We start from the raw sequence: 18,316 nt of genomic DNA, 5'->3' as shown, positions 1-18,316 counted from the left end.
CACTGTTTGGAGGTGTGCCGATCTAGGGATGGAAGGATTCAGTCTCAAAGCCCATTCAATCCTATGCCTCTGCCGGCACTGTTGACAGGGAGGCCAGTTAATGCCAGTGGTGGTTTTGGTGAGAGGCACCTGTTTAAACCTCATATACAGGCTTCACATTCTTTGCTCTCTTTGTGACGTAATTAGAATAATCCATCCTATTCAAACCATAGCTAGGGGATCCCTGTAATAAGGTTATACAACTTTCAGGCAGGTGAACCCATCAGTTTTTTCTAGAGTCCAAAAATCTACAGCCTTAGAGAATATAACAGAATTTAGGCTACAAGAGAGAGCGGAAAGGCTTAAATACTAACTAATCTGACATACCACACCTGGATGGATGGAGGAAGTTTACAGACTTAGGGCCAAACTTTAGAACTCAGGTTCTAGGTTGCATCTGCAAAGGTGTTCATACACAAGTAATCAAGTATGCAACCTGTTTCTATATATGGGCATGCCACTGCCTGCACGGTTAATCTTGTGTGCACGTATGTACAATTTTGCTAGTGTTTCTTTAGTGAGTTAGAGTAGTGTGAACAGAGCAAAGAACAAAATCAGAAGAGACTGAAACATATTTGAAAATTGTATCTATTCTGTATACTGCTGGGACCTTTATTTAGCTAAAATTAATGTTCAATATTAAAAATGCTGATGAGATGGGGTTTGATCAGACAAGTGTCTGCCTACAATGGAAGTTGAGAGAGCTCAGCACTTCGCAGGATTCATAGACTCTAAAGCCAGAAGGGATCACTGTGATCATCTAGTCTGACCTGCAGAGCACAGGCCACAGAACTTCCCTCAATAATTCCTGTTTGAACTAGAGCAGATCTTTTAGAAAAACACCCAATCTTGATTTACAAATTGCCAGTGGCAGAGAATCCACCACAAAGCTTAGTAAATTGTTCTAATAGTTAATTACCATGTTAAAAATTTATGCCTTATTTCCAGTCTGAATTTGACTAGCTTCAGCTTCCAGACATTGGATCTTGTTTTACTTTTGTCTGCTAGACTGAAGAGCCCATTATCAAATATTTGTTCCTCGTGTAGATACTTACAAACGGTAATCAAGTTGCCCCTTAACCTTCTCTTTGTTAAGGTAAATAGACTGATCTGCTTGAGTCTATCATTATAGCACTATGCAGGATTGAGCTCAAGTTGCATAAAGTTAAAAGATCCTAATCTTAAATTCATATAGCCTCTTTCATCCAGGAGGATACCAAAAGGATTTACAAACTAGTTAATACTGAGATGGGTCTGAGCTGCAAAGGTGAGATCTGGATCCACACATTAGCAAATGTTGGGGATACTCAGATATGGGGTTTTGACTTATACCAATCTCTATCTAATATACCAGGATAACTTTTGCCACAATTGAAGTGCATCCACCTCTGAAGTGAAAGATGGCACCTGTTTAATAGTGTACTAAAACTCTAAAGAATTTTTTAAATCCAGGAAGGGAAAAGTACTGCATTCAGCTGAAACTACATAGTAGGCAGAACTGGCAATGCTATCCAGGTTAACACGCCAATGCTTGAGGAAAGAAAAAAGCTTACAGGTTTGTAATGAATACAGGTGGTCAGGATGCTAGGGTTATGTCTTAATAGCACCTTCAGCAATACAATGCCCTTTAATACCACCAATGCTAGGGCACTGGTTCTATACTGACTCAGAAAGAAGAGAGACACCCCAAGACTCAGCACTTCTTGTAGCAACTGTAACACAGCCTAACCCTTCTTAACTTGAGAGATCCAAGGAGATCAAAACCTGCAGTGATTTAGCTGCAGAATAGATATTGACTTAAAGGAATGTGATAAAAAATGCCACAACTGACTCTACCCGAGCAAGAGTAGCAATTCTGCAGAACCAGAATTCCAATAGTGCATTTATGAACTGAAAAAATGATAACGTTTTGCTACTAATTTCAGTGAACGGAGCCTCCCAGGGGAGGGAGGCACTCTCTGAAAATCAATACCAACTGACTTTTGGTGTGTGTTTCCAGATTCAAGTCACACTGACATGGCATGCTTAGATACACAGTAACATGTATGCAGAATTAGCAATTGGCTACTTCTCTTGAATGCCGAACTAGTTTATTGATTGTAGCATGAAAGGGGGACACGGATGTCAAAATCTAAAGCAACTAAATCCAGACTTCTAGTGATTTTTCTCTTGCAGAGATTCCAGCCTCCTTATCAAGCATGTCATGAGTGCCAGATATGGTCTTGGATTAAACTTCAGACTGCCTATCAACATCAGGAATGTTACACACATTTTCTCTGAAAGCTTTTCAGTCTATCAAGCATGTTGTTATATTCTGCTTGAATTCCTGGCTCACCATAGCTTCTGGGCTGCAGATATTTACACGTTTCCTAACACCCTGTGTGATGAAAATGAGACCCAATGTAGGGGAACAGTGCGTTAGGAGGGAATTCTGAAGGTAGTCATTTCCTCACTAGCTATCTGTCGTGTTAAGGAAGACAACCTCCATCCTTAGAGGTTTTCAAGGTCCGGCTTGAAAAAGTCCTGGCTGGGATGATTTAGTTGGTGTTGGTCCTGCCTTGAGCAAGGGGTTGGACTAGATGACCTCCTGAGGTCTCTTCCAACCCTAATCTTCTATGATTCTAAGGTTGGTGAGGTAATATCTTTCATTGGGCCAACTTGTGTTAAGGAAGTAACATGTCTCATGCCCTACTTGGACAATCGCCCGGTAGCAAAATAAAGGGAAAAGGAGAGAAGTCTAAAGATGGTGTGTGTGTGTGTGTGTGTGTGTAAAACAAAAGTGACAGATCATAAATTATTCTGGATGGTAACTAAAGAAATACTCACAAAATAATACAGATTTGGATCTCTTGTTCCTTGTAATGTCTAGGGAAGAACCCTTCTCTGTTACTGACCAGAACTTTGGAACAACCACAGTAGGGCCAGGAACCCATGTGAGGTTTCTCACAAGCCCCAGCACATGCTCAGACAGGACTTTTGGAAGTTGTAGTTAGTCCTGTCCAGCCAAAGGGCATATATTCAATAAAGCTGATAACTTGCTACATGAATGCTGAGTCTTAACTGAAGACTTCCAGGCTCCCAGTGATGTGTTAACACAACATTTCTGAGGCCACTTACATTGACTGCTCTGACATACCTCCCAGTTCACAGAGTGGTGTTGGTTTTAGCCTTGGAGGAAGTTACTTGCCTGTAGCACCTGACTGATCACCATCTTTGCTGCTATCGAAACCAGGAGGACATGGAGGGTCTTGCTATGGGCCAAAGCACACACGCACACACACACACACACTCAGGAGGCTGGAGGCCCAGGCAGCACAGGGTGAATGGATTCACATAAGGGAACTCTCAACTGTGTACGGCTGGCATAGGGAGGAGGAAGGGGTCTGGTTGAGCAGAATTCTGCTATCCTGCTTCTCCACTGGTGTAAGTTAGAGCAGGCCCCAGGCTACTCTAAATTCCTCTGGGGTTGATTAACACAGGACTAGTCAGCTGAGGCCGGCTCCCTGCACCTCCTCCCACCTCTACAGTGTCTGAGCTTGGACATGGTGGAGAACTGAGCCCTCAATATCTGATTTTAACTATTTCTTGAGGCTTAGCTGCCCTACAGAATCTGAAACACTAGTGCAGCGCATCAACAGTAGATTATAAATAAGGCTACGATTTAATCATGGGTATTTTTAGTAAAAGTCATGGTCAGGTCATGGGCAATAAACAAAAATTCATGGCCCTGTCCATGACTTTTACTAAAAATACCCCTGACTAAATCTTGGGGCAGCTGCTGCTGCGGGGGGGGGGAGGGGATGCAGATGCAGGGGGGTGCTCTGAGGGGCTGCTGCTGCAGGGGGTGTGCCATGGAGGGCTGCTGCTGAGGTGCCATGGGGAGCTGCTGCTGTGGGGTGTGTGCCATGGGGGCCGCTCCTGGGGGGGTGCCCTGGGGGTCGCTGCTGCGGGGCGGGCAGCGGCACTAGTTGCCAGGGGCCGCTGGAGCAGCGGCTGCTCTGGCCGCCCCGGGGACTGCTGCTCGGATGGTCCCTGGGGCCAGCAGCACTGGCCGCTGCTCAGGCGGTCCCCGGGGCCAGCTGCTTGGATGGCCCTGGGGTCAGCCACGCTGGCTGCTGCAGAAGTCATGGGGGTCACAGAAAGTCATGGAATTCATTACTTTCGTGACAGACATGGATCCCTAATTATAAACTCTTTTGGGCAGGGTTATATGTTTGTAGGGTGCCTAGTGCAGTGGGACCCTGGCCTCAAGGTAAATAATAAATAATAACTAACTGTGACTCCAAACACTTAGCTCCTGATTTTAGAGAGGGGCCCACCATTTTAGAAGTTAACCCCCAAATTTAATCCCAAACACGTGGCGTTTGGCCTTGTACCTGAATAGATCAGTTCCACTGTGACTCAGGAACTTACAGAAAGGGGAAGGAACAGAAGGAAGAAAAGGCGGCCAGCTATCAAACAAGGAAAGAGGAGGAGACTCCATTCAAATCCCCAGTCGCAATGGGAAGTACCCTAGCACACTTGCTACTCAATACACAGTGAAAAGAAAGAAGAACAAAATCCCATTGCAGCATCTTCCCTCCACCAAAATGCCCAGGCCTTCCTCTGGAAAAGCCCTTGCTAATCCCCATGAAAGATACAAAGGAGTCAAGGAAGAGCGTGTCCTCTCTGCCCCATTTTCCAGGGGAAACAAAATATGTCCCACACCTGCAGTACATTTGTCACTACTCGGACAAGAAGTTAATATCCAAGTATCCCAGAAAGTTCTCCCTCATCCTCTAGCACCTTGCCCGTTAATAGCTTGGTGAGGAGAATGTAGCACGTCACTCTCAGTCAGCACGAATGGGAGACAGTTTCTCGTGAAAACCACTTGGACTAAATCTTTGATTAGTGCCATTGTGGAGGCCTGAAGTTTGGAAGGGGTACAGCACCTCTCCATAACATATAACGTTCCTTGTCATGTTGTTCCTCCCCCTGGTACCACATGCCATCAATAACAGGTGGCGATACCTTGGCATACCTATGGTTTTAAAGTACTATTTCCTTATCAGGGACTATTGGAGAACCATGTCTCCATTTATTTGCTACTGGTTTGCTGACAAGTTGGCTTATCCCAAGACAATATTAAAAATTAATAAAGAATAATTAAAAATGCTTCAGACCAAACCCTAGATCCAGCCCATTCATCATTTCACCTCTTTTCCTCTCGTGAAATGGGGGAAAGTTCAGACCTGGATCCAATCTTCAGTCATTAGCTCTGTACTCAATCAAGCCAAAACCCCAGATCTGAGCTTAGGAATCCAGATTTGATCCTTCTGACATGAATGCATCATTACCAGTATCTTCCATTTATACAGTGCCTTTCATCCCGCAGGGTTACAAAGCATTCTACCAACACACCATCTCTCTTGCCCGTGTGTGTGATTATATGTTTACAGGTTTCAGAGTAACAGCCGTGTTAGTTTGTATTCGCAAAGAGAAAAGGAGTACTTGTGGCACCTTAGAGACTAACCAATTTATTTGAGCATAAGCTTTCGTGAGCTACAGCTCACTGCATCGGATGAAGTGAGCTGTAGCTCACGAAAGCTTATGCTCAAATAAATTAGTTAGTCTCTAAGGTGCCACAAGTACTCCTTTTCTTTATATGATTACAATCTTCGCGTCACTCACCATAGAAATGCAGCCACCTAACCGGGTGAAACACATCAGTTGTTTAACAGGGTACAGCAACACTATACACTGCTTTGGAAAGTCACCAAGAATATCATCTCTAACAGCAAATGCAGGAGAATTAAAGAGGGAAGGATGTAAATGTTTTCCACTAGAATTTGACCAGGACAATGGGGTACTTACTAACAGTCATATGGGAAGGCTAGAGACCCTGACTGCTTTTTCCTCTTATCCAAAAGGCAACACAACCAGCATTACAGTCACCCCCTCAAATCACTACAGCTCTCCTACAGAGGCGCCCTTACTGGTTACTCAACCCCCCCTCCCCAGTTAAAGTAAGTTCAGTGTCAAGTCAGAAAGGTTAATGTGTAGACAACAGCTGGAAAGGCAAGGTACTCCTTTTTGTAATTTTCCCTATTGTATCTTTTGTAATTTTCCCTATTGTAGCCTCAGGGCCCTGCTGCAATAACAACAATGTGGCTGAAGATTTTCAATCACACAGAAATAAATTCTTCTATTAAAGTTTAATTTTTAATCTCTGTGTATCCTGGGGTTTAAAATCTCCCCCAAAACAAACTAGAAATATTGCCCAGGCTTACTGAGAAGAGCGCTGACTCCTCATCTCCACTTCAGCTGGTGTCATGGGGCAGGAGTAAATCACTGGTGTCTTCACACTGTAGTTGCTTTCAGCCCCACTACAGGAGCCACAGACCTGACACTGTGTCACTTTTGGGGACAGTCGATGAATGCCAACTGCTGATTGGTGCTGCTTCTGCTCTCAGAGGGGAATGTGAGAAGTTGCCTCTTGGTTCTAAGGGCTGGAATGTTCTCCAAAGGCATAAGGGAGACAGGACTTAATTCTAACAACTGCAAAGGGTACTCTGGATCAGATTGTCCCTCAAAGCTATGCATTGTGGGCACCCTCTTCCATCTCACCCACGGAAGGGGTACGCTGCATTGGTGGCACCTCTTGCACCAAACAGAGGGCTGTGTGTGGCTGCAGGTCTATGCAGAGGTTGAGCAGGCTGCAGGGAAATCTCTGTTTCCCACCCATGGGCCCACAGAATTAAGCAGAAAATCTAACAGAGAATTCATTGGAGTTGAGCTTTTTTGGAGCTGTGCTGGCAAGTTCCAACCTCCACAATGCTGCACTCAGCGATCTCCTGCCCCACAATTCCCCCCTCTATCTAGCCTCTCGGACACAAACTAAGACTCGATAGTTCTCTCTAGCTCTTCATCTGCCAGACTGACTCACACAGTCTGTGTTATGTAGTATTAGTACACAAGATCTCACTAATTCTAGCCCAAACTGTGAAGTCATGGAATGGATTGCTGAGCACACTACATGGGCATTTTTGCCCCCTGCACTTCCACACAGAAACAAACCTTTTTAAAAACAGATACTTGAAAAATAGGAGCTGAATTAGCCCCATCTGTGTTTATATCAGTTGCTGTCCACAACCAGGTGTGACATAGAACTTAATACTCCAATCCCACAGGGTTTGTGTCATATGCAGATATGAGATACACCAATGAATTCACAGAATATGGACAAAAATGCACAAGGACATGTAAAGCACCTGTAGAAATGCACAGCTAAAAAAAATATTTCTAAGTACCATAGGCTCAATCCTTTCTAACCAAAAGAGAATGGCAAAAGGATGATAAATGTTCATGACCACATGGGGATACCAGTTATCCTTCATGACACAGACTGGGATAAGTTATCTCATTTGGAAGGAACAGTGAGCAAAGAGAGCATGTTCTAGGAAGAGGAGGCTGCAGTGTTGCTAGAGATCCACAGAGTGATGGTTCTCAGCGCTGATTTGTTTTGTAATGAATGTATTTCTGTACAGACTGGAGGACTGCAAGCTCTGTAAGGATATTATGCTGACTCATCTCATGACTTCACCTCTTTAAAAGATCAGAGAAACCTGCTGTTATTAGTGGCAGATGCTGATCTAAATGAGACAACTGGAAAAGGGTCAAAGTGAAGGAGGGAGGGAGACAGAGTGATAAGGAGACACTTACCCTCACTCCCATGAACCTGTCCCTGAGAACGATCCATGAAAGCAAGAACACAAAAGCTTTGTTGCAGCAGAACAACACGGAGACATCCGTAGTGTTTATTTTCTTTATTGCATGTAAGTACAGGTAGTTTGTGAGTGTCCAAAGAACACCAAAGGGTGCTGCCTTGATAAAAAACACCTTCATAGTCAAGCCATTGTCTCCAAAAAATCGGCAGCACTCCCTAGAACAAGGAAAGAAAGGCAATGTTATTATACCTGAGTGGCAAACAAGTCCTTCATGCGTTGTACCAATTAGAATGCTCTTTTTTGGTACCATGTCTTTCCTACAAGAAGGGTAACAAGTTTCAGTCTGCTGCAAAAGCCATGATTTGCACAAAAATACTGAACACACAGAGGGGATTATAAAACTGAAAACGATGAGCACATAAGAGTATGGTGAAAGGTGGAGGTAGGGGATCAAAGTGAATAACAACAATATTAATAAGGTGCTTGCACCTTGCACTTTTAATCTATATTTCGCAAAAAGCTTTGTTTCATTATTCTCATTTTACAGCTGGGTAAACAGAAGTGATTCTTTAGCTTGCCCAAGGTCATCCAACAAATCAGTGGCCAGGCTGGGAGCAGAATCCAGGCCTTCTGATGCCCACCTCTTTGCCTTACCCACTGAGCCGTGGCCTCCCCGGTAAGCAGAAAAGAGAAGAGATGGATATTGAGGCAGGATTTGAAATGGCTGGGGAGTCACTGGAACTAAGTTCAGGACAAGGCTTTTCCATCAGACAGGTGCAATGTGGCTAAAGGCACTGCCACTGTCAGAGACTCACAGTGAGGACTAAGCTTTGCCCATAACCAGTTCAATGAATGGAGGAGAGGAAAAGGGAGTTGGTAAGGTCAGATCTGAAGAGGCACTAGGGTCAGTGAAGATAAGTAAGGATCAGGGTAATGAGGTTATGCTTGCGAGTTCTTGATGAAATACAGATGGTCACAGTGTTCTTGGGCAAGTTGAAATTTGGCGAGGAGACCAGTCCAGAGGGAATTGTGGTAATCAAAAGTTGTGGGAGGTTGGGAGTGCATGGATTAAGGAAGTGGGCAGACAGAAAGTGAAGATAAGGGCAGGTATGAATAATATTATGAATCCAGGTCCAGCTACAGGAGGTCCTGAAGATAGTGTTGGTAAGATGGAAAAATAAACATTGATGGATCATTTCTGGTACATCTGACAAGGAGAGATCAGAGTCAAGGAGGTAGATGGAAGAAATTAGGGAGTATTAGGGCATTTACTCTAGTCTAAGAGAAGGAACGCAAACTTGGAGACAATAGGGTGGAGAAAATTTGAGTGGAACCAAGCACTAAGGAATATATAACAGAAAGAGGCACAGAGAGGTGGAGATGTTGGCAGGGACAAAGAATGGATGGGAAAAAGTTTGGTGTCATCAATATAAACATTATGTTTAATGTGAAACAGAGAGCTGAGATGGTGATAAAGCAGGGATTAGATAGTCACAGGGGTCAAGAACATTGCTGTGGGACATTTTTTTTGTGTAAACATTGTAAGCTAAAAATCAAGAGTCATTGGCTTTATGACTACTGTAAAACTAAAATGGCATGTGCTAGCCAAATTGTTTGCATGCAAATACAGTAACGCAAAACGGAAATGCAGGGATTTGTAATCTGAAGAATATTGTTTGCAGCCTAATGACATGTTCAGATAGCCCTAACCAGACCCTCAGAGCTCTTTCCCCAAAACAATCTTTTTTTATCCACCTTCCTCTCTTACTTCAAAAATCCCCTCCTCTTCCCCACTTCAACCCTGAGTGCGCATCCCTCATAAAAAACCCTTACAACAATATATTTTGGTAATGTAAACAAAACAGTTACCTGAACCACTAAGTCAAAAATGAAGGAAAGACACTGTTTGCCATCCATCAGTGTAATTGCTCTGCTTGCCCTTGTGTGCTATCACCCTTTCCCCACTACCTTCCTGGGTTAGGGTTTCATTTTCTCCTTTGCAAGCTCTTGTGGGCAGGGACTGTGTCTTGTTCTTTATTTGCATAGCACACAGCACCAAGGAGACCCAATCCTGGGACCTTCTGGCACTACCGCATTGGAAAGAACAGTAATCTAGAGCTTCTGCCCGCTACATCAATCACACACACAAACAGGCTCTTTGGAAATGATGTCATGTTATTGCTTTGGGAAGGGCGGCTCTCTGACATTTTGCAGGAGTTCTCTTCTTTGCAAAGCAACAGGTTTTTGGTTAGGCACTTCCAATTTTTTAGCTGGGTTTCACTGAGGCACAAGGAGGTCAAGAAATTTGTCCAAGGTGAGTCAGTGGTTCAGCTGGGATCAGCATATGTGCTCTTCTACACTAAAGGATCCTGAGAGATTCTACATTGCCTTGCACCTTGTATAATCACTTCAACCTGTGCAAAAAGAGTGCAAAACCAGTGTAAAATACAATCATTCTGATTTGGTAGTCTTTTGTACACTCTTTGCATTCTGCAAATGTATAGAGGACTACACAAGGTGGGAAGATGGAAAATCAGAACCCCAGTCTTTTTACCATCAGGCCACGTGGTTTTCCATGTAAGTATGTGACAAGGAAGGGGTTGCTGTTGCTAAAAAATTTACCCACCCCTAAATCTACTCATTTTTGGTGCTTTCTAAACGGCATGCTAATAAAGTGCAAGGAGACCTGAGGGATATCTGGCATTTTTTATGCACAAAATCCTTCAAAGTGTGACAGCTTGCTCTCAATAGATTTCTCTCCCCACATTTTCCTAGCTTTTTATCAGAGCGGCTCGATGTTTTCTTGGTACACCATTGGATGAAACCAAAACAATACAGTGCTCAAGGGAAAAAGCCCATTACTTGTGAAGACTCACCAACAAGCATCTGACAAAGGTTGCTGTGGATGAATAATGTTAGATTAAATACCCCATTGCAGACATTTTATGGGAAACAAGACAGGACTAAGACATTACCACTGGAGCTATGGTATGCCCAGCACAGGCTGGGTGTGAAATCACCAATGGATAATTGACCTTTTCATTAAATAGCTCTTAAGTACACTTTGGAGGCAGCTGTTTCTTAAATATCAGCATGCTGTGCATCATTTTTATTCCAGCCGCACAAGTACATGAACCAAATCAAATGTTTTAATCTTCATGTTTTATGAATACTGTTTGGTAAAAATCAGTTTAATCGTATGCTCGATCAGAGGTTCTGTCCCACTGCCATCCACGCATGGTTAAATACACTGAAATAGGCAACTTGTTTTAAATATTTAAACAATCCCATCTAGTAACAAAAATATTCTTTGTATTTCTCAAGCAAAAATTATCAACTGTTTATAGATTCAGAGCCTTTCAGGCCAGAAGAAACCATTATGATCATCTAGCTTGACCTGCACAACACAGATTCCTATTGACGTCAGTGGGCTTTGGATCACGCCCATAGAGCTTTAAATGGATTGGGTCCTGCTTGTCTGTCTACCAACTCTAGGTAGTCAGAGACTGCAACTCGCCTTGTGTGATGTGCCTCCGGCACTTCAGATCATCTGAAGCACTTCGATTAGTAGCCTCTGGTTTGATTATGAGGGTGGTGGCAGGTTGTTCTCAGTGAGGGTCCTCAACTGTGCAACTCTTCCTGTTTCAGTTTGCCAAAGCCTGAATTTGTTGGTCTCCCTGGTCTGCAAGGCTGGTCTTTGATTTTTCTGGGGCATGGGGAGAGGGTGATCAGGGAGATTGAGACAGTGGTACTTTCATTAAGAGGGTTCAATCTCTTGGATACTGGTCCTAAATTATTGCCGTGTCTTAATATGGGCACATGCACTTAGACACTGAATGGGCATCTTTTAAAAATAACTAAAATAAATATTTGTAAATAGGAATTTTGTAAATAGGAATATCTCCTGTGTTGTTGGCACTAATTACAATGCAACTGCACTTTCAAACAATGTGGTGCCAGCACACAGCATGAGTGACTAGGTTCTGTGCTGACAAGCTCTATGGAGATTAAAAGTGTGTGTTTGTGTGTGTGTGTCCGTCCTCCCCCAGAGTGTACTCTGTCAGAGCCTCCAAGACTCCTGTATCCCACTTCAGGTTGGGGAATGGCTGGTGGACCCATGCAGTCCCTAGGTTGGCTCCTTACTTTGCTTTCTATTAGGTTTACTTTTTTTTTTTTAAACAGACGAACACAACACACCTGCAGTAGGTGGCCATTATATCCATACAACACTTACCACAAAGCAACTGCAAGAAAAGCCTACAGCAATCACTGACAAAAACACAAGAATGGCCATATTGGGTCACTGATGGACCTATCCTCCATGAACGTATCTAATTCTTTTTTTAATCCATTTATACTTTTGGCTTTCACAACATCCCATGGCAACAAGTTCCATGGGTTGAGTGTGCATTGTGTGAAGAAGTATTTCCTTTTGTTTGTTTTAAACCTGCTGCCTATTAATTTCATTGGGTGACCCCTGCGTCATGTGTTATGTGAAGCGGTAAATAACACTTCCTTTTTCACTTTCTCCACACTATTCATGATTTTATAGATCTGTGTCATAGCCCCCCCCCCTCCTTAGTCACCTCTTTCCTAAGATGAACAGTCCCAGTCTTTTTAATCTTTCCTCACATGGAAGTTGTTCTGTACCCCTATATCATCTTTGTTGCTCTTCTCTGCATCTCTTCCAATTCTAATATAGCTTTTCTGAGATGGGGAGACCAGAACTGCACAAAGTATTCCAGGTGTGGGAGTACCATGGATTTATATAGTGGCATTATGATATTTTCTGTCTTATTATCTATCCCTTTCCTAATGGTTCCTCACATTCTGTTCACTTTTTTGACTGTTGCTGCACGCTGAGCGGATTTTTTCAGGGAACTATCTATGATGACTCCACAATCTCTTTCTTCAGTGGTACCAGCTAATTTAGACCCCATCATTCTGTATGTATAGTTGGGATTCTTTTTTCCAATGTTTATTACTTTGCATTTATCAACATTGAATTTCATCTGCCATTTTGTCACCCAGTTTAGTGAGAATCCTTTGTAACTCTTTGCAGTCAGCTTTGTAATTAACTATCTTGAGTGATTTTGTATCATCTGCAAATTCTGGCACCGCACTGTTCACCCTGTTTTCCAGATCATTTATGAATATGTTGAACAGCACTGGGCCCAGTACAGACCCATGGGGGAACTCCACTGTTTACCTCTCTCCATTGTGAAAACTATTTATTCCTACCCTTTGTTTCTGATCTTTTAACCAGTTACTAATCCATGAGGCGATTTTCCTTCTTATCCCATGACCACTTACTTTTTTTAAGAGCCTTTGGTGAAGCTTCTCAAAAGCTTTCTGAAAGCTCAAGTAAACTATATTGATTGAACCATTCTCCTCCATATGCTTGTTGACTCCCTCAAAGAATTCTAATAGATTGGTGAGGCAAGCTGTGTTGACTTTCCCTCAACATATTGTGTTTGTCTGATAATTCTGCTCTTTACTATGGTTTTAATCAATTTGCCTGGTACTGAAGTTAGGCTTACAGGCCTGTAATTGCCAGGATTGCCTCTGGAGCCTTTTTTAAAGAAAATCGGCATTACATTAGCTAACTACCATCTAGTTTTTAAACAACAGGGTAAATCCCACAGTTAGTAGTACTGCAATTTCATATCTGAGTTCCTTCAGAACTCTTGTGTGAACACCATGTGGTTCTTGTGACTTATTACTGTTTATTTTATTGTTTTTTCCAAAACCTATCGACACCTCAATCTGGGACAGTTTCTGAGATTCACCACCTAAAAAGGATGGTTTGGGCGCAGGGATCTTCTCTCATCCTCTGAAGTGAAGACCGATGCAAAGAATTCATTTAGCTATTCCGCAACAGCCTTGTCTTCCTTTAGAGTCTCAACTGTCCAGTAGTCCTACTGACTGTTTAGCAGGCTTCCTGCTTTTGATGTACCTAAAGGTTTTTTCGCTGTTAGAGTTTGTGTCCTACACTAGGATTTGACTTCCAGTTTTTAAAGAGTGTCTTTTTGCCTCTAACAGCTTTGTTTACTCTGCTGTTTACCCATGGTAGCATTTTTTTTTCCCTGTAAAAGGGTCCCACTCACCACAGGTTGTGCCTCCTTAAGGCTGGAAAATGGCACTCACCCAATCTGGCGCCCCCTTCCGTTGGGTGCCTATGCTGTGGACCCTCTCTCTCTATGACTCAGGGTACTTCTTCTTTGTGACTCAGCCCCCCAGCCAGGTCACTGTATAGTTCCTCCCCTTCTGAGATAACAAAGTCTCACTAGACAAGCTGTCCGTACACTGTCTCAGACGGACTTCCATTCTAATCTCCAGGTCCTGTGTCACTTCCCTGTGGCAGGTTGGGGAACCTGGCCCACCCGCTACTCCAGGTTCCAGCCCAGGGGCCCTATGACTAGCAATCCAGGTTTGCTCAGGCTCTGTTCCCCTGGGCTCCTTCTAACCTCACCTCTCTATCTCCTTCCCTATCTCTTGTTTATCACTGGAGAGTCCTCTGGCCCACTGCCAGACTCCTCAGTCCACGGCAGGACCCCAGAGCTTACTCTCCCCCCGGATCTCCTCCTTGTCTCTGGCCAACTCTCTTTCCCTCTAGAGAGTGACTGCAAACCTCTTCCCTGCAGCCTCTTCCTGCTTTATAATCCTATCCCAGCTCTGCCTCCAGCTAGGCTTCATCTGCCATTAGATTGATCAATCCCTGGTTCTCTTTCAGGTGCAGGATATAAGGTTGATTGGCCTCTTCTAGCCAACATTAACCTGCTGAGCACTTGTGTGGGGTGGACACTCCATCACAGGTCCTCTTGCTGTTTTTTTTTATTTGGGATATGCATTTAGTTTGAGCCTCTGTTATGATATTTTTAAATAGTCTCAATGCAGCTTGCAGGCATTTCACCCTTGTGACTGTTCCTTTTAATTTTTGCTTACCTTCCTCATTTTTGTGTAGTTCCCCTTTTTGAGGTTAAATGCTACAATGGTGGGTTTCTTTGGCATTTCCCCTCCTACAGGGATTTAAATTTAATAACACTATGGTTGCTCTTACTGAGCAGTTCAACAATATTCACCTTTTGGAACAGACCCTGTGTTCCACTTAGGACTAAATCAAGAATTGCCTTGTAAATTTAGGACAAGGTGCTCCAAGAAGCGGTCATTCAATATGTCTAGAAATTTTATTTCTGCATCTCTTCCTGAGGTGACATGTACCCTAGCAATATGGGGATAGTTGAAATCTTCCATTATTATTGGGTTTTCTGCCTGTGTAGCCTCTCTGATCAACCTGAGCGTTTCACAGTCACTGTCACCATCCTGGTCAAGTGGTCAGCGTCGTTTTCCTACTGCTATATATAGTGGCACTGCTCCACCAGCGTGACCTACCCATCATTGCTATATATTTTATACCCTGGTATTACCATGTCTCGATTATCCTCATTCCACCAAGCTTCTGTGATGCCTATTATATCAATATCCTCATTTAATGCCACGTATTCTCATGCAGAGCAATGGCAGAGTCCTTATTCCAAACTCAAAGCCATTACAATTTTGGAGCATTTTTGCAGTCAAGGGCAGTTACCTACAGAACTACGGATCGATAGACTCTCTCCTACAAGCTTCACTCTCACATAACCTGTACCTTTGGTCCACACCCTCATGTCTCAGTCTGAAGCTCTCAATGAACACCCCGCCTTCATACCCAGTGGCATATTTTAAGCTTAAATAAGGGGCTGATTTATGAGGACAATCAGATATGTCTGTCATGGACATACTATGGTCATGTGCCTACAAGAGGCCCAGCAAAAGTGACTGCCTTAATCTGTTCTGCCTGTTCCATTATATAGATAGTATGCGCGCATGTGCATTTGTCAACTTGTCATCTCATAGCTAGAGATAAGGGGTAAAAATTTCAGAAGTGCCCATGTCCCGCTGAAAGTCAAATGGTGGTAGATGGGTTGTGTGAAATGAATAATCTTGTAGAGCTCTTCTAATTTCTAAATCTCAGACTGAGCTCAGCCACAGGTACTCCCTGATCCTCTCAAAGATTGCAAATTACATTGATCCTTAACTGAAAGTGATCAAACCCAATCCCTCCTCCATAACCTACTGAAATTCCACAGTTCAAATAATTTTACGTATATCAAGTTTATGTCTTAAAACCTGCCTGGCTGCACTCTTGCTGACACAGCTTTTGTCTATGCAGTGTTGGGCCCACTTTGTGCTTGGAACAGGGCAGTGCAAAACCCCTCTGCACCATCAAGGGCCATGGCCCTGGAGTGGGGTCTATAGGAAACCCATCAGGGTAGGGAACTCAGAGGGTGCACCAGATCAGTGCATCGTTCAGTCACTCTGGTCACGTTCCCTTCCTGGTCACTGCTGACCATTTTTTGGGTTGAACTGGCTCTTTAAGGACCCCCCAGTGTAGAGATGGCTGCAATCACTTTTGGCTGTCACAACCGTCCCTTAGTAGACATTCAGCCTATGGGATCTCTGCACTTGCAGGTGTAACCCACAGTGAATCTTCTGCAGTAATTTCAACTGGCAGGACAACAGGATGCTGTCATGTTACAGTACACACCACCATTTTAACATGTTCCTAAGAGAAGGTGGTCACATTGACTTCATTGACTCTGCTGCCAGGATTGTGAATAAGCTATTGCAACTGATCACATGCACTGGTTTAAAAAAATGAAAACCATAAGTAGGGGTAGAATTCAAGGTGGTAGAAAGTGGCAATGTAAGTATCAACCACAGCACACTTCTGTATTCTGTTAACGCTGGGTGTCTTGCTCGCATTCAGAAATACAGTATTCACACTCACAAGAAATCTGAAGGCACATGACTGTGAAGCGGAAAGCAGATAATTCTGTTAATACATGTCATAGCACAGCATTACAAACCAAGAGATGGGGAGGCTTACCACTTGTGACAGTTTGGAAACACTTCCAGAGAAATGTTATCCAGCAGGTGCGCTTACGCAACAGCTGTTTAACCAGACAGTTTCCCTCTGCATGGTTCTAGATGAAAGTATAGACAATAAAGACAGGCACATGCCACACGTTGGACTGGATTCTCTTTTCTCTCGCACAAGTGTGATGCAGGCGTAACTACATTAAATTCTTAACTTACCCCAGTCTGAGTTTATTGCAGAGCCACGAACTGACTGGGAATGCTCGGGACTGGGACAGAGCAAAGCTAAGGGCTGTGTTTAGCTACTCAGAACTACTGTGTTTAGCTACTCAGTTCTAGGCAGTTCTAGGACGGTTTTTGTTTCATTATGACATAATTCCTGCCCACAACTCTCAGGCACAGAGGGGGATCATATCTTGCTACATAATCCTTTAGGATGCTACAGCATATATATCCCCTTGCGTGTCCTGGCAGCTGTGCTAGCTAGTGCAGAGGGTGGAATGGGTCCATGTCCTTGCTCTTCCTTGCCCCGTTAGCTAGGTTAGCTTGAACACACAGAGGTGCTAAGAGGGAACAGTGCCCAAACTCAAGGTAGTGTGGCTGCCCCCTGCACTGGGAGAACGGTTGGAGTGGGGAAAGACTTCTTGCTCCGGCATCCTTACCCACAACCTTGCATGCCCATGTGGGACCAGATGTCCCGACTTTATAGGGACAGTCCCAATATTTGGGGCTTTTTCTTATATAAGCTCCTATTACCCACCACCCCCTGTCCTGATTTTTCACACTTGCTGTCTGGTCACCCTAGTGAGAGCTGTACCAGAATAGGGCTCTCTCACCACAGAATTATGTACCAACTAGATTGCAATGGAGTTTTGTACCTATCCTACCTGCTGTTTGGTTGGGTTTTTTTTTCTTTTAGTATGTGACACAGTTACTCTCCCTAATTGGCCTTGCTCAGTATTATTGGCATTAAGTTCCCCCAAAAGATGCTGCCTTTTCAGCTATCTGTAGTCCTTTTCTATAGATTTAACACAGATGTGAATAACAGAACTCTTCCAAACTATTTACCTGTGCAGGTCTAAGAGTTGCTAAGGCTATCTAATACAACTCACTTGTTAACACCTAATCAAGGGACCCGATTCATCGGTACCTTCCAGCTGCTTTGCTCAGTGCCAGCGATGCAAAGCAGCTGTTAAAGCAAGCTTAACTGTCTGGATTTATAGTTGTTTTGTGTTGCTGGAGTGGCACAAAGCAGTGAGTGTTCTGGCAAATCTTGCCCCAGATATTTACCCCACACTTTCTACATAGAAAATACCTGGATTTGGTTTCTAGAAGGTACACGCAAATAAAAAAGTGTCTTCTTGAGAAAAATAAACAAAAAAGGCTCCTGTATTAAGTGCTACATTCTGGCTCCAGACAAGTATAAGCAGCCCCCAAAGTCTGTTGTACATATTGTCCAAAGCTAGATTATATCAGTAAAACACTGGAGTGCTGAATCTGTGAACAAATAAAGATATTTCTCAACTGATGTATATGACAACTGAAGAAGAACAAGGTATCGAATAGGTGTAAGGGCTACATTTTCAGTTATTGTCAGCGTGTGTAATATATTGCTCGTAATAGTGTTGTGCCTGCTCATGCCAAACTCAGAT

The 18,316-nt window shown here is 43.4% G+C and overlaps 1 protein-coding gene across 8 annotated transcripts in view; it reads right to left on the bottom strand.

The window, feature by feature from the left end:
- Nucleotides 1–18,316, bottom strand: part of SLC35F3 (solute carrier family 35 member F3) — a 292,476-nt gene that overhangs the window by 15,881 nt on the left and 258,279 nt on the right. For all 8 annotated transcript variants that reach the window (XM_073338111.1, XM_073338108.1, XM_073338112.1 and 5 more), the window contains one exon: nt 7,741–7,960. In XM_073338111.1, coding sequence (XP_073194212.1) covers nt 7,741–7,960 — 220 coding nt within the window. The remainder of the gene's footprint in view (nt 1–7,740; nt 7,961–18,316) is intronic.

The sequence above is a fragment of the Lepidochelys kempii genome, chromosome 3, assembly GCF_965140265.1.
Source record: "Lepidochelys kempii isolate rLepKem1 chromosome 3, rLepKem1.hap2, whole genome shotgun sequence".
NCBI lineage: Eukaryota > Metazoa > Chordata > Testudines > Cheloniidae > Lepidochelys > Lepidochelys kempii.
The sequence above is the reverse complement of the archived record's forward strand: the minus strand, read 5'-3'. Positions and strand labels throughout refer to the sequence as shown.